Here is a 12,315-nt window from a genome sequence, read left to right as displayed (position 1 = left end):
ATTATTTAAAGATAGGCCTTCATTACAGTATCAATTTTAGCACTTCAACTGGCCAATATATTTGAGTAAAAAGGATTTAATTTAAAATCCCTTAATTTTGCTTTAAACAAATGTTATTTCAGACAGCTTTAAGGACATGTGAAGAAATCTAAAGCATACGATAATATTACCAACTATCAAAACATTAATATTATGCACTTAAATGCACATATTTTAGTTAAAGAATACAAACACTTTCTCAAATTAATTATTATAGGCCTAATTAATTTCTATTTTATAGACAGATGGATAACATTATAATATTATAATTTAATTTAAACATAAATATACATTATTATGCATGTGTATAAATTTAATATTCAAGTAAATTAAATTTTTCGAAATCGGATTAGATATTATTACGCCAGACTTTGATGACTCCGCCCTTGTTTACAAAGCGCTAAACTTAGTTTCTGCAATGCATGTTGAAAATGTGCAATAAACAGAGCAGGTCTATCAAAAGGGTGGTTTAAAAGAAACAAACGCATTGCAAGTTCTGCAAAAATAAGCACACAGGAAGAAAAGATCCTCCTCGACTTTTATCTACATTAAGAAGCGCTGGTAAAGCCTGCCCCTCTCAGCGTCCATTTTGGGGAAAGCAGGAAGTTGTCTTATGGGGGAAACCTCATGACAAACCGAACTGAGCTGATCAAATATCCACAAATACATGCATCGGTGTTTGTTTTTGTTTGAGTGACTGTTCGTTGAATATTTTGCTCGTCTATAGGCGGATCTGACCGTTCGTTTCGCAGCTGTTTACGGTCAAACTCGACGCGCGCGCTTCGGAGAGGTCGCGACGATAACCGGAGTGCGACATAAAACCCAGGTAATGTGTGCCAACAAGCAGCTTCTGGTTTAATTAAGAGTTAGGATCATAAGTAAATGTGTGTAAATATGACTTCAAGCACAGTATGCTGTCTGTCGTATATGGATAAGAGTGAGGCGTCTGAATTCGCATCTTATGTAATGCTGTTGTTGCGCGTGTGCTGCAGACGCGAGCGAGCTATTTAAAGATTTAAAGCTCAACTGTGAGATGATTTTCAGTTTGTTTGTGTGCTTTGTCGATGAAACTTGAGTACATTATAGAAATGGTAAACTATAACTCATCGTGCTGGCTGTGTTTGTGAACCGCGTGCTGCTGTTTTCATGTACAGCAGGTCAGAATGGCGGATGACTTCGATGTTGAGGCCATGCTGGAAGCGCCTTATAAAAAGGTGGGTGGACGACCGGAAGTTACCGGATCTTTCTTTTTTTTGAAGGACTAGTTCAACTAAAAAAAGAAAAATCTCTCCTAATGTATTCACCCTCATGCTGTTCCGACTGGTAGATATGGATATCATTCTAATGATGAACACAAGAGGAGAAAATCTGAACATTGCTTCAAACATATTTTATTGGACTGTCTCGGTTTTACTGCAAGTAGTTTTTTTTTTTTTTTATTTTTTTTTATATTTATTTTTTTTTTTTTTATTTTTTTTTTTTTTGGTCTCGGTTTTACTGCAGGACTTTTTTTTTTTTTTTTTTTTTTTTTGGAAGTATGCATACTCGGGGACTTTTAATTTTCAAGGTTGTTGAAGATATCAGACCACTTTAGTTTCTGAATTATCATATTTAACAGCAAAATTCTTGGTAAAAAAAAAAATACATTACCCATGATTCTGCAAGGAAATTGCGTCCAATCGTAGTGTATTTGTCTATATATATATATATATATATATATATATATATATATATATATATATATATATATATATATATATATATATATGCATATATGTGCATTGAAATATATATTTTTTTTAAATTGCTTGTCTTACAAGCAACTTTTATAATATTTGTATGGTGAATTTTCGTTTTTGTTTTATTTATTTACTTATTTATTTTGCTTAAAAGCCCCAGTGCCCATTCATTTTTTTAATTTGTAAAAAATTCAGAGTTTCTCCTTTTGTGTTCAGAAGAAAGCAGGTTTTGATATAATGACACAATTTTTTTTTCGGTATTGTGTTGTCATGACTATTCAGAAACCCTACTTTTATTGTCTGTGCCTGACTGAAGTATAGGTTTGTATAATGTGTATGAGAGAGAGAGCGTTGTGTTTTGTAGTGTGATATCCTGAATTACAAATAAATGCCCATCTATCTCTCTTTATAGACTTGCCTAATGATATCTCACCTCTACTCCCCTGAATACATCTTTGATTCCAGTGTGAACTGTGAAAAAAAGTAAGGTAGTAATTGCGCAGTGTATTAATGTACTTTGATCCAAAAAATACAAATAGACCGCCACCATACACCTTTAAATCAATTTGGTTTCATACTGGTGAATGAATGCCAATAGATGAAACACAATGTGACATGGAGCAGAGACAGTATTCAGGTTTCAGCCATGTCACCAAAAATCTGTCAAAGGGGAATCTGATGCAGCGGCAGAAAAATATGCACTACTGTTCAAAATTTGGAGGTTGGTAAGATTTTTGTAAAGTCTTTTGTGATCATCAAGACTGAATTTATTTGATTAAATATACAGTAAATACTGTGGTTCGTGAAATATCTTTATCATTTAAAATAACTGTTTTGTGTTTTAATATATTTTTTTAAAATGCAACTTATTCCTGTGATGGCAAAGCTGGTTTTTCAGCATCATTACTCCAGTCTTCAGTGTCACGTGATCAGCAAATCAGCATATTACAATGATTTATAAAGGATCAAGAAACATTTCTTATTATTATCAATGTTGAAAAATATAAAATATTAACATTATATGTCTTAACAGTCACATTTGGTTAATTTAATGCAGTCTTTCTGAATAAAAGTATTCATTTCTTAGAAAAAACAAACAAAAAAAAACATCTTGCTTACCACAATCTTTTGAATGGATGTGTACTTACTATAGATTATAGACATGCGTTGTAAATAGATAAAATCAACCCCTGCCCTACATTTAAAAAAGAAAAAAAATGGCGAGCTCCTATAATGGAAGTAAACTTTATTGCAAATGGCATTTCATATGGTATAGCCTTCTCATTGGACCTGGAGTCAAGAATTGAAACCCTGAAGCCCTGGACTGTACTTGACCTTTACTGAAGGCCATCTTCGGTGTTCAAACATGAAATGAGCAGAATTTTCCTATGAATTAATTGTCTAAATATGAATACTGTCTCTCTACCCAGTGTTTTGATGGTCTCTAAAACCGTGGCCATTGGCATTTGCTTTGTGCATGTACTTCTTAGTTATTTCTCTTTATCATGAAACTGTTTACTATTAAAATAATGCATTACCCAATAATAATTTCTATCAGTAAAAATAGATATAAATAGAATTTTTATTTGTCTTTTTCTAAATTAATGAAAAACAAATGCCTGTCATAGTTGGCTAAATGCTGAAAAAAAACTGAAAATCTTTTTTTTGGCTGACTTTGATGCGGTGTCTTTTGGGAGGCAATATGACTAAGCCGTGTAAATCCCTGTCTGCTTCAGGACAAGCTGTGAGACAGAGATGGCATCGAGCTCTCACAGTCCAACAGCGCAAACTGGGGAAGATCACATGGACTGACAGCCTCCACTCTGGAATGCCCTTTAGCAGCTCTATAGCACGACTACAGCAAGACTTAGACTAAAAATAGCAGGGTACCTATACTACCCTAAAAACACATGGCCTAGCCAAGGTCAAGACCTAGAAATTAACTGATTATTTTTGAAAGTTAAAGAACATTTGATTACATTCAGTTTGCACACGCCTTTATCCAAAGTGATAAAATGAGGAAAAACGAGCAATTTATCATAAAGGAGCCAACAATAGTAGTGTTTCTGCCTTTTCTCTTATACCCTTCCCTCTCTATTTCCAGTGTTTCCTCTCCATTCTTATGTTGTTTTTTTATCAATCCTGTTCAGGGTGAAAGCAAGTCCTCCAGCGCCAATGGTCATAATGAGGAACGCAGCAAAAAGTAAGCTTAAAAGCCCTCTGTATTTTTGTCATTCTGCTTGATTTGAAGCTTTTCAGGTAAGTTAAGTTCATATGTTGGAATGAAATTGTGTTTTTTCCACGAGAAAAGACGCAGCAGCAGTCGTAGTCCGAGTCCAGGTCAGCACAGGAGTAGAAGCGGGGGCCGCAAGAAGAGCCGTGAGCAGCGCAGGAGCCGTAGCCGAGAACGGAAACGTTCACGGAGCAGAGAGCGCAAGCAGTCACGATCCCGCAGCAAAGATCGTGGTGGACGCCACCGAGGACGCAAAAGCCCCTTGTGAGTTTAACCCCTGAACTTTCAGTTTAGAGGACAGCGTTCCAAACTCATCAACAACACAGTGAAATAGTTAAAGGAATGATAATCCTGTCATCATTTGCTCACTCTCATGCCGTTGCAAACCCATAAGACTTCTGTAACATAAATTGAGATATTTTTTGTCCTTTTGAACAAAAGTTAGAAGTTTTGAAAAGTTCAAAAAGACAATGTAAAAGTAATCAGTATGAATTGCGCAGTTTATTCCAAGTCTTCTAAAGAGTCATGATCGCTTTGTATGACGAACAGATTTCATCTGGGCTTTTATTCCCATATAAACATTGACCGACGCAAATACATAGAGCTCATAAAATATGATAAACAGAAGCTCAACCGTACAAACCTCATTGGTTTTTACCCAGAGAGCAAGCACAGTTAAACTTCAAAGATGAGTTGAAGTCATACATTTTTCGAACTATGTGAGGGTGAGTGAATGATGACCGATGTTTTTATTTTTGTGACAGAATTTTTTTGCCACATGTTGTGTATTTGTGAAGCATGCATGTCACAGTTTTTTGTAACTAAAGGGTGGTCAATGTCTTGCTAAATGCCTGCTTTGCTAAGAATGCAGAAGTACTTGAATCTTGCAATCTTTTACTCTGTGGCACATTGCTGTATTTTTGAAGATGCCTGGTGCTTGTTTTGAGGAATTCTGATAATAGAAAACCTGGAGGCGACGTTCATCCAGGCCTGCTGTGTTCTGGTTCACGGGGGCCTGCTGAACCACAAGTTCATTGGCCGGTTGTAGTCACATGATTCAACATGCCCTTATAGAGCAAGCAGTGATCTCCCACTTCTTCAGTGATCATGATTGCTGATTTTTTTTTTAAGATATTCATCATAATATAATATAATGCCCTTACAAAGCAAACAGTGATCGCCCACGTCTTCAGTGACCATGGTTGCATAAGTATTTTTTCCATAAAACACATTTCAATATAATATAATAATATGTCCTTATAGAGTAAACAGTGATTGGCCATTTCTTCACTGACCATGGTTCTGGAAGTATTTTTTCCCTATATTTATCTTTCGATGAGGATAATAAAATATTTGCAAATGTATACAAATATTGATAATACAATATAAGTTTTACAGATTACTCTTACACTCTTATGGCACAGTTCTTGTTTCCATGGTAACAGAAGTATCATTTCAGATTGATGGATTATGGGTAGTGTAGTTTTCCACTTAAATTTGGCTGTTTAACATGATTTTTAAAGCAGAATCACACATGATTTCTGCCAGTATCATCACATAACATCCAAGCTCATGTTAGGTCTGTCTTTTTTACACTGTCAATAAATATACATTTTTCTGTGAAGACAATTTGGATTTTCACTGGATACTTGTCCTCCTGCACCAGCATGTAGTAGTTCTCACATGGCCACGATGGCTGAAAGTTGACTGGTTTAACACTGAGACAAACCCTTGTTTTATGTCATAGTATGGGGCCGAAATTAAATGGTGGTCCCGGAGGGAAGACTGGCCCACAACATTTCACCAAACACAGGTGATCTCATCTGTGACTCTTGCCGCCTGTTGTGTGCTGATGTGTATTTCTGTCTTGAGTAATCTTACACAGATAAGTGCTAAACACAGACTGACGGAGTATTCTGACTAGTCGCAGGCGCTCTCGGAGCAGAAGCCCGTTTAAGAAGAACAAAAGCCCTGTCAGGTGAGACGCTCAGCACTGTCTGACTGTATTGAACACTCTTAAAACGGTTCTTGATCGGCATTGATGGTTCCATAAAGTTCCTGTAACATTCATGGAACCTTTCCAGTGCACAAATGGTTCTTTGATAATGGAAAAAAGTATTTTTCACAATAATAAAAAAAATTACTTTAAGAACTGTTCACTGAAAGATGAACAGAAAAGATCAGAAAGATCTCAGTGAACTTGCTGTAAGATCTACAGAAATGGGCAACTGATTAAATTCATTGATGTTGTACAAAATGGTCAATAGAAATACACAAAATGCCATTTTAATAGAGAATATTAAGGTCATGTTGGCCTGACATGAATGTTTTTAAAAAGTATGTATTTAATATAAAGTCACGGATAATTTAAAATAATCTAATCAAGTATAATCTAAATTAAAATAATATAATACTTGATAATAATAATAATAACTTGATTCACTTCGAAAGAGTCTCAATTTGATAAATTACAAATTTGGTCAATTTGGTTAAGTACAAAATCTCATTTAGCATATTTGTGACCCTGGACCACAAAACCAGTCTTAAGTCCATGAAAATATTTTATTTCCTACTGTAAATATATAAAAAATGTATTATTAGTAGTAATATGCCTTGCTTAAGAACTTCATTTGGACAACTTTAAAGGCGATTTTCTCAATATTTAGATTTTTTTGCATCCTCAGATTCCAGATTTTCAGATAGTTGTTGGCCAGATATTGTCCTATCCTAATAAACCATACATCAGTGTAAAGCTCATTTATTCAGCTTTCAGATGATCAATTTCAATTGACTGGTTTTGTGGTCCAGGGTTACATTTAGGCTTAATAATAATGATAAAAGTAATGATATGTAAAACACCTCTTAATATTTTACAGTATCTTGCTTCTTAAGTAAATATATCTTTATTTATGGTTAGAAAATGGTTTATGTTGTTGGAATGTCCATGAGAGATTCATTTAAGGTCATAAGCTTTATTTCCAGACTGAATGATTTGTGTTTCAGTGGTTGATGACCTGTGTTTCTTCAAACAGGCAGCCGATAGATAATCTGAGCCCTGAGGAGAGAGACGCCCGTACAGTGTTCTGCATGCAGCTCGCTGCCAGAATCAGACCCAGAGATCTGGAAGATTTCTTCTCTGCAGTAGGAAAAGTATGATGCCCCTGATTAAAGCAAACCTAGTTGTGATAAATTGTTTGGTTTCTTTTTCTTTTTTCTCTCCATTTACTGTTGTATCCATTTTTTTAAGTCCGTGACGTAAGGATGATCTCAGATAGAAACTCTCGGAGGTCAAAGGGCATTGCCTACATTGAGTTTGTGGATGCGACATCGGTACCATTGGCAATCGGCCTGACAGGGCAGAGGGTTCTGGGAGTGCCCATCATAGTCCAGGTTTCACAGGTTAGAGCATCAACACACCGCAAATCCACTGTCTGCTTCCTAATCCAATGAATGTGAATCAGTTTGTTGTATTGTTTGCATATTTCAGGCTGAGAAGAACAGGGCAGCAGCCATGGCCAGCATGCTCCAGAGAGGTGGTGCAGGGCCCATGCGGCTGTACGTGGGCTCGCTGCACTTCAATATAACTGAGGACATGCTCAGGGGCATTTTTGAGCCATTCGGAAAGGTGTGGTTGGCGTTTAAAATGGTTTTGCATGCATACATAAGCAGCTAAACCAGAGTTAAAACTAATGTGGAGTGAATCTTCTATTTATTGTGCGTTTCTTTCCTCATTTCAGATTGAGGGCATCCAGCTAATGATGGACAGTGAGACTGGCAGGTCAAAAGGATACGGCTTCATATCAGTGAGTTCATCAAAAAGCTTAATTTTTGATTTATTTTTCTTTTTTTAAGCTCCAGGTTTGCTGTACTTGATTACAGGGCTGTACAATTTGGACAAAAATTTGGGATTATCAATATGATAGTAGTAACTATTATAAATATTATTTTTATTAAACACAATAGGAATGATTACTATTGTAATATTTTACTGTAAAATAAATGTCTAGTATTTAAGAAAATATATATAAATTTACAATCACAGAACAAACATAACTAAAAATTACTAATATATTGTACCTTATTATACAATCTCATTTAAAAAACTCTAAAAAAACAAAAATCAACAACCTCTTAAAACTTCTAAAAATTTGATATATTTTTATATATTAACTCAACTTTTTTAAATGAACCACAGCCTTTGTGATTTGATGTTTTCTGAATGACCCATTTTTGCAGCTTTTTTCATCAAGTATGTGACTGGCAAGAAACTCAACTATATCTGCATAATGTAAAACTCCATTTAAAAAAGACAAGGACAATTCTATTTTGCCATTGCATCATAAATCTGATGCTGATTAACTGTCTGTTTGTGCAGTTTGCAGATGCAGAATGTGCTAAAAAAGCCCTGGAGCAGCTAAATGGTTTCGAGCTTGCGTTCAGATGCCTCCTCTGCAAGCTCCTTCTTGGACAATGATTGCAACGGCCGATGAAGGTGGGTCATGTTACCGAGCGTTCAGATGCCTCCTCTGCAAGCTCCTTCTTGGACAATGATGAACTGGAGAGAACTGGCATTGACTTGGGCACGACAGGTCGGCTTCAGCTAATGGCAAGACTGGCAGAAGGTACAGACTGAACGCTGCATGTTGCTTCCTCTCATAAGAGCCAATGACTGATTCAAACTACTTGTGTATTTGTTATTCCATATGATATTGCATTGTTGTAAACTCATTTATACGCATCTCTGGAATGTTTTTAGGTACAGGACTGCAGATTCCTGCTGCTGCCAAACAGGCCTTGCAGATGAGCGGCTCTGTGGCGTTTGGAAATCTGGCGAATGGTGTGTCTTTAAGTCATATTCCTATCTTAGAATCCATTGAGTTGAATGCAGTTTGAAGTGCACTGAGGTCTTGAGAATTTTCCCCAAGGGGAGATCTGACAAATCCGTTTAGAGCTTGTTGACCTGCTGTCCTGTTTCCACCATGTATTGATTTTTCAGAAGGCTTACACTGAGAGTTATTTATGTTTTGTGCCACTTAACAGCCGCAACCACACAACCTCTTATTCCCAATCCTGGAATGAACCAAGCTATGAACCTTCCAAATGAGCCACTGGCCACGCATTGTTTACAGCTCTCCAACATGTTCAGTCCACAGACGTGAGTTGCACTAATTATTAAAACTATTCTTGACATTATGGTATATGTGATGTCAAATCGTATGTGTCCTGGTTTAAAGAAAGTCATTGAAAATGAAATTTCATGTTGTGTTGCTTTGTAGGGAAAATGAACCTGGCTGGGACCTGGAGATAAAGGATGATGTCATCGAAGAGTGCAGAAAACACGGAGGCATTATTCACATATACGTCGACAAGAACTCTCCTCAAGTAAGTGATCACCTTTATACAGTGGCTATAAGGAGTCTACACACTCTTGTTAAAATAGGAGCTTTTCAGATGTTTTTCAAAGCCTAATCCTCACTTTTGCTTTTGTTTGGCAGGGAAATGTTTTTGTAAAGTGTCCAACCATCCCAGTAGCAATGGCTGTTGTCGGCGCCCTGCACGGCCGGTGGTTTGCAGGTAATCCCGTCCTGTTTTCTCCCGCTTAACAAGATTTTCTCTTTTTAGGAGTGCCCTGTGATGTTGTATGTGACATTAATTTGACTCTCTTTCTATTTAACAGGTAAAATGATCACAGCTGCCTACGTGCCTCTTCCTACGTACCATAACCTGTTTCCAGATGCTGCCACAGCCACAGAGCTCCTGAGGCCCATGCACCGGTGATCCAGACAGCGACCCCTGCCTCTTACTGACCCTGCTTCATCTGGAACCGTACACCCCCTTCCCAAATGAACTGCTGTGGGCCAGAAGAAGCCGTCATTGAGGGCCACCTCATGTATGAAGTTAGATTTCACAGTTGGACTGTATTTTGATATTGTATTTAACAGGGGTGTTGATCTACAGATAGAATCACCCTCTCTGTATATCGCTTATAATAGCAAAAGCAAGCTTTAGACCAGCTCTCGGCTTTATGTACAGTGGTCTGTTGATAAGTGAACACCTGTAACACCGTCGCCCTCTCTAGATGAATTCTTGACTCCTGAAAACCGGATTTGAAGGAGATTCTGGCATTTTTTGAAAGGTATTTGAGCGACTTTCTGTTTGTTTGATTTTTCTTGTGAGGTTTCTTCATCTGTTTAATCTTCAGTCAAGAATTTTTGTCAGTCTTCATCTTTTCATGACAGACAGTGTGTTGTGAACTGCTGGTTCATTTTCTGTTCTGTTTCTTTTCATCATTTTTAAGCAACAAAATACAAGCAAAAATATTTTGATTTTTTTTTTCTTTTTTTTTTTTTTTCCTTGGGGAGAATCTACTTGAGCTGTTTAGCTTTCTAAAACATCTTTGAATTTATAACTTTTCATAATCAAGAATTGATTTTTCTAAAATCTTCTGATTAAATGACTTTCACAACACTGTGTAAAATTTGGTTCTCTTTGTATCCATGATGTTATGAAGGGTCGGTAAACAAGTTTTTTAAGAGTAGATCACCTCTAGAAGATGTTAGTATGCTTTACAATCTGGGGGGGGGGACTAGGTGCACTATTCTATGATGTTTTGGAAACTATTCCAAAATGTTTTGTAATAGTGCAGTAGTGTGTAAACACTGAAATTTCCGGCTGAAAAAATAGCAAAGGGGAGATCTATCAGACTAAAAAAAAGACGAAGTGTGGAATGTTGGATACTTCATGCACTCAACTGTCGCAGCTTTAATTATGTAGCAAAGGGGAGATCTATCAGACTCAGATTATGAATGACAAGCCTTATATATTTCATACACTACATGGTTGAGTTCACATTGTATAGTGCATCTTTTGGGACACAGCTGCGGTCTTTATGTATACACCCTAATGTTCCAAACCTGTATGACTTTAAACTACTGTTGTCTGGTTGCATATGATATGGAAAATTGTGATAAAATGACATTTTCCCGCAGATTTTAAAATAAGTACAAAACATTAATATTAATAACTACAATCAAAAACACAACTAAAAACAACTGGTAAATATCAATTGAAATTAATGTAATTATGTGTGACTAAATTATGTGTATCATTTGTCAAGTGTGGATGACAGCTTTGCTCACTCTTAAATGAACTCGCACTCCTTTAGAAAAGTCATTTTAAGGGTGCAGATGTAATATTTACTATAAGTTTAACCTTAATCAGACATGCGAACTCTGCTAGATGTTTGTCTCAACAGATAATGTGAAATATGTCTTAAGACCTCTACCAACTTCACTGTAATTACAAATCGAGAGTCCGTCCATTCCAGAATCCCATAATTGAGCACTGGGGCTTAGTGAAATATTGCATATAGTCTTATATAGCTGGTTAATGTGATTTAGTTGAGGTGCACTGAAACCTTGGGAATTTGCCTCAGGAAGTAGTTCAAATCTGAGCCTCTAAAGGCAAACATACTCTTCTGTACAATCCGGGGATAAACAAGCTCAACCATAAGCAATAATAATAATGGTGTACATAATGTCAAATAAGATGTGTCTTGGCTAAAAGGTAGTACAGACTGTCTCTGTGAGCAAGCAACTGTCTGTCTGTGTGTGTGTGTGTGTGTGTGTGTGTGTGGTGTAATGCAAGACTTGTGTTTAAAGGCACACCTTCCAGCCAATCAGAATCAGGTGTTCAGAAAGACTTTTTTAACCTACTTAAAGGAATAGTTCACCCATAAATGAAAATCCTCATCCTTTATTTACCCTCATGTTGTTCCAAACCCATATGAATTTCTTCTCTGGAACATACAGGAAGATATTTTGAAGAATGTTGATTCATTTTTACAACTTATAACTTTTATTGTACAGACACGGAAAAAAAATAATTCTTAAACATTTTTCTTAATGTTTTTTTTTCTTCTTCTTTTTTGAACCTCCAGGACCAGGATTAAGAAAGACTGATCTAGTGGCTGCATAAACTTCATGTGCATATCTAAAACAACAAAGGACAAGGTTCAGGTGTATAAAAAAAAAAAAAAAGTGTGGGGTGAATGGAGATTACAGAAACATCCACTGACCGAGGACACAGTGTTCAAATGTTCAGCTTTTACATCAGCTCTCAGTGGACCAGCGGACTGGAGTTTTGTGAGATGTCTGTAAAGTGTCCAGAACCCCATCAATGACATACCATTAGCAGCCAAAATGTTTATTTATTTATTTATTTATTTATTTATTTTGGCACTGTGTATCCAGCTACTGCCTTTGAGGACTCCTGCTCCCCATCTGTGGTAGAAAATCAAATGTA

General features: G+C 36.4%; 1 protein-coding gene across 1 annotated transcript; it reads left to right on the top strand.

The window, feature by feature from the left end:
• Positions 1-601: 601 nt before the first annotated feature.
• On the top strand, positions 602-10,479 carry LOC109059585 (RNA-binding protein 39-like). The gene is made up of 17 exons (XM_042762639.1): positions 602-865; positions 1,194-1,253; positions 3,929-3,980; positions 4,083-4,275; positions 5,759-5,824; positions 5,936-5,989; positions 7,044-7,161; positions 7,258-7,410; positions 7,499-7,636; positions 7,749-7,814; positions 8,387-8,445; positions 8,488-8,633; positions 8,768-8,848; positions 9,052-9,166; positions 9,288-9,393; positions 9,507-9,585; positions 9,689-10,479. Exons 2-17 carry the CDS (start codon positions 1,203-1,205, stop codon positions 9,787-9,789), a joined length of 1,578 nt encoding a protein of 525 aa, XP_042618573.1. The 5' UTR covers positions 602-865; positions 1,194-1,202; the 3' UTR covers positions 9,790-10,479.
• The last annotated feature ends 1,836 nt before the right edge of the window (positions 10,480-12,315 follow it).

The sequence above is a fragment of the Cyprinus carpio genome, chromosome A8, assembly GCF_018340385.1.
Source record: "Cyprinus carpio isolate SPL01 chromosome A8, ASM1834038v1, whole genome shotgun sequence".
NCBI lineage: Eukaryota > Metazoa > Chordata > Actinopteri > Cypriniformes > Cyprinidae > Cyprinus > Cyprinus carpio.
Note: the sequence above shows the minus strand (reverse complement) of the source record. Positions and strands in the feature narration are given on the sequence as shown.

What these genes read in the sequence shown, in the direction of transcription:
- LOC109059585 (XM_042762639.1), top strand. Translation starts at nt 1,203, where the DNA reads ATGGCGGATGACTTCGATGTTGAGGCCATGCTGGAAGCGCCTTATAAA. An exon ending in TCATAGTCCAGGTTTCACAG is followed by an intron (nt 7,411 to 7,498) that starts GTTAGAGCATCA and finishes TGCATATTTCAG; the next exon opens with GCTGAGAAGAACAGGGCAGC. An exon ending in TTTTTGAGCCATTCGGAAAG is followed by an intron (nt 7,637 to 7,748) that starts GTGTGGTTGGCG and finishes TCCTCATTTCAG; the next exon opens with ATTGAGGGCATCCAGCTAAT.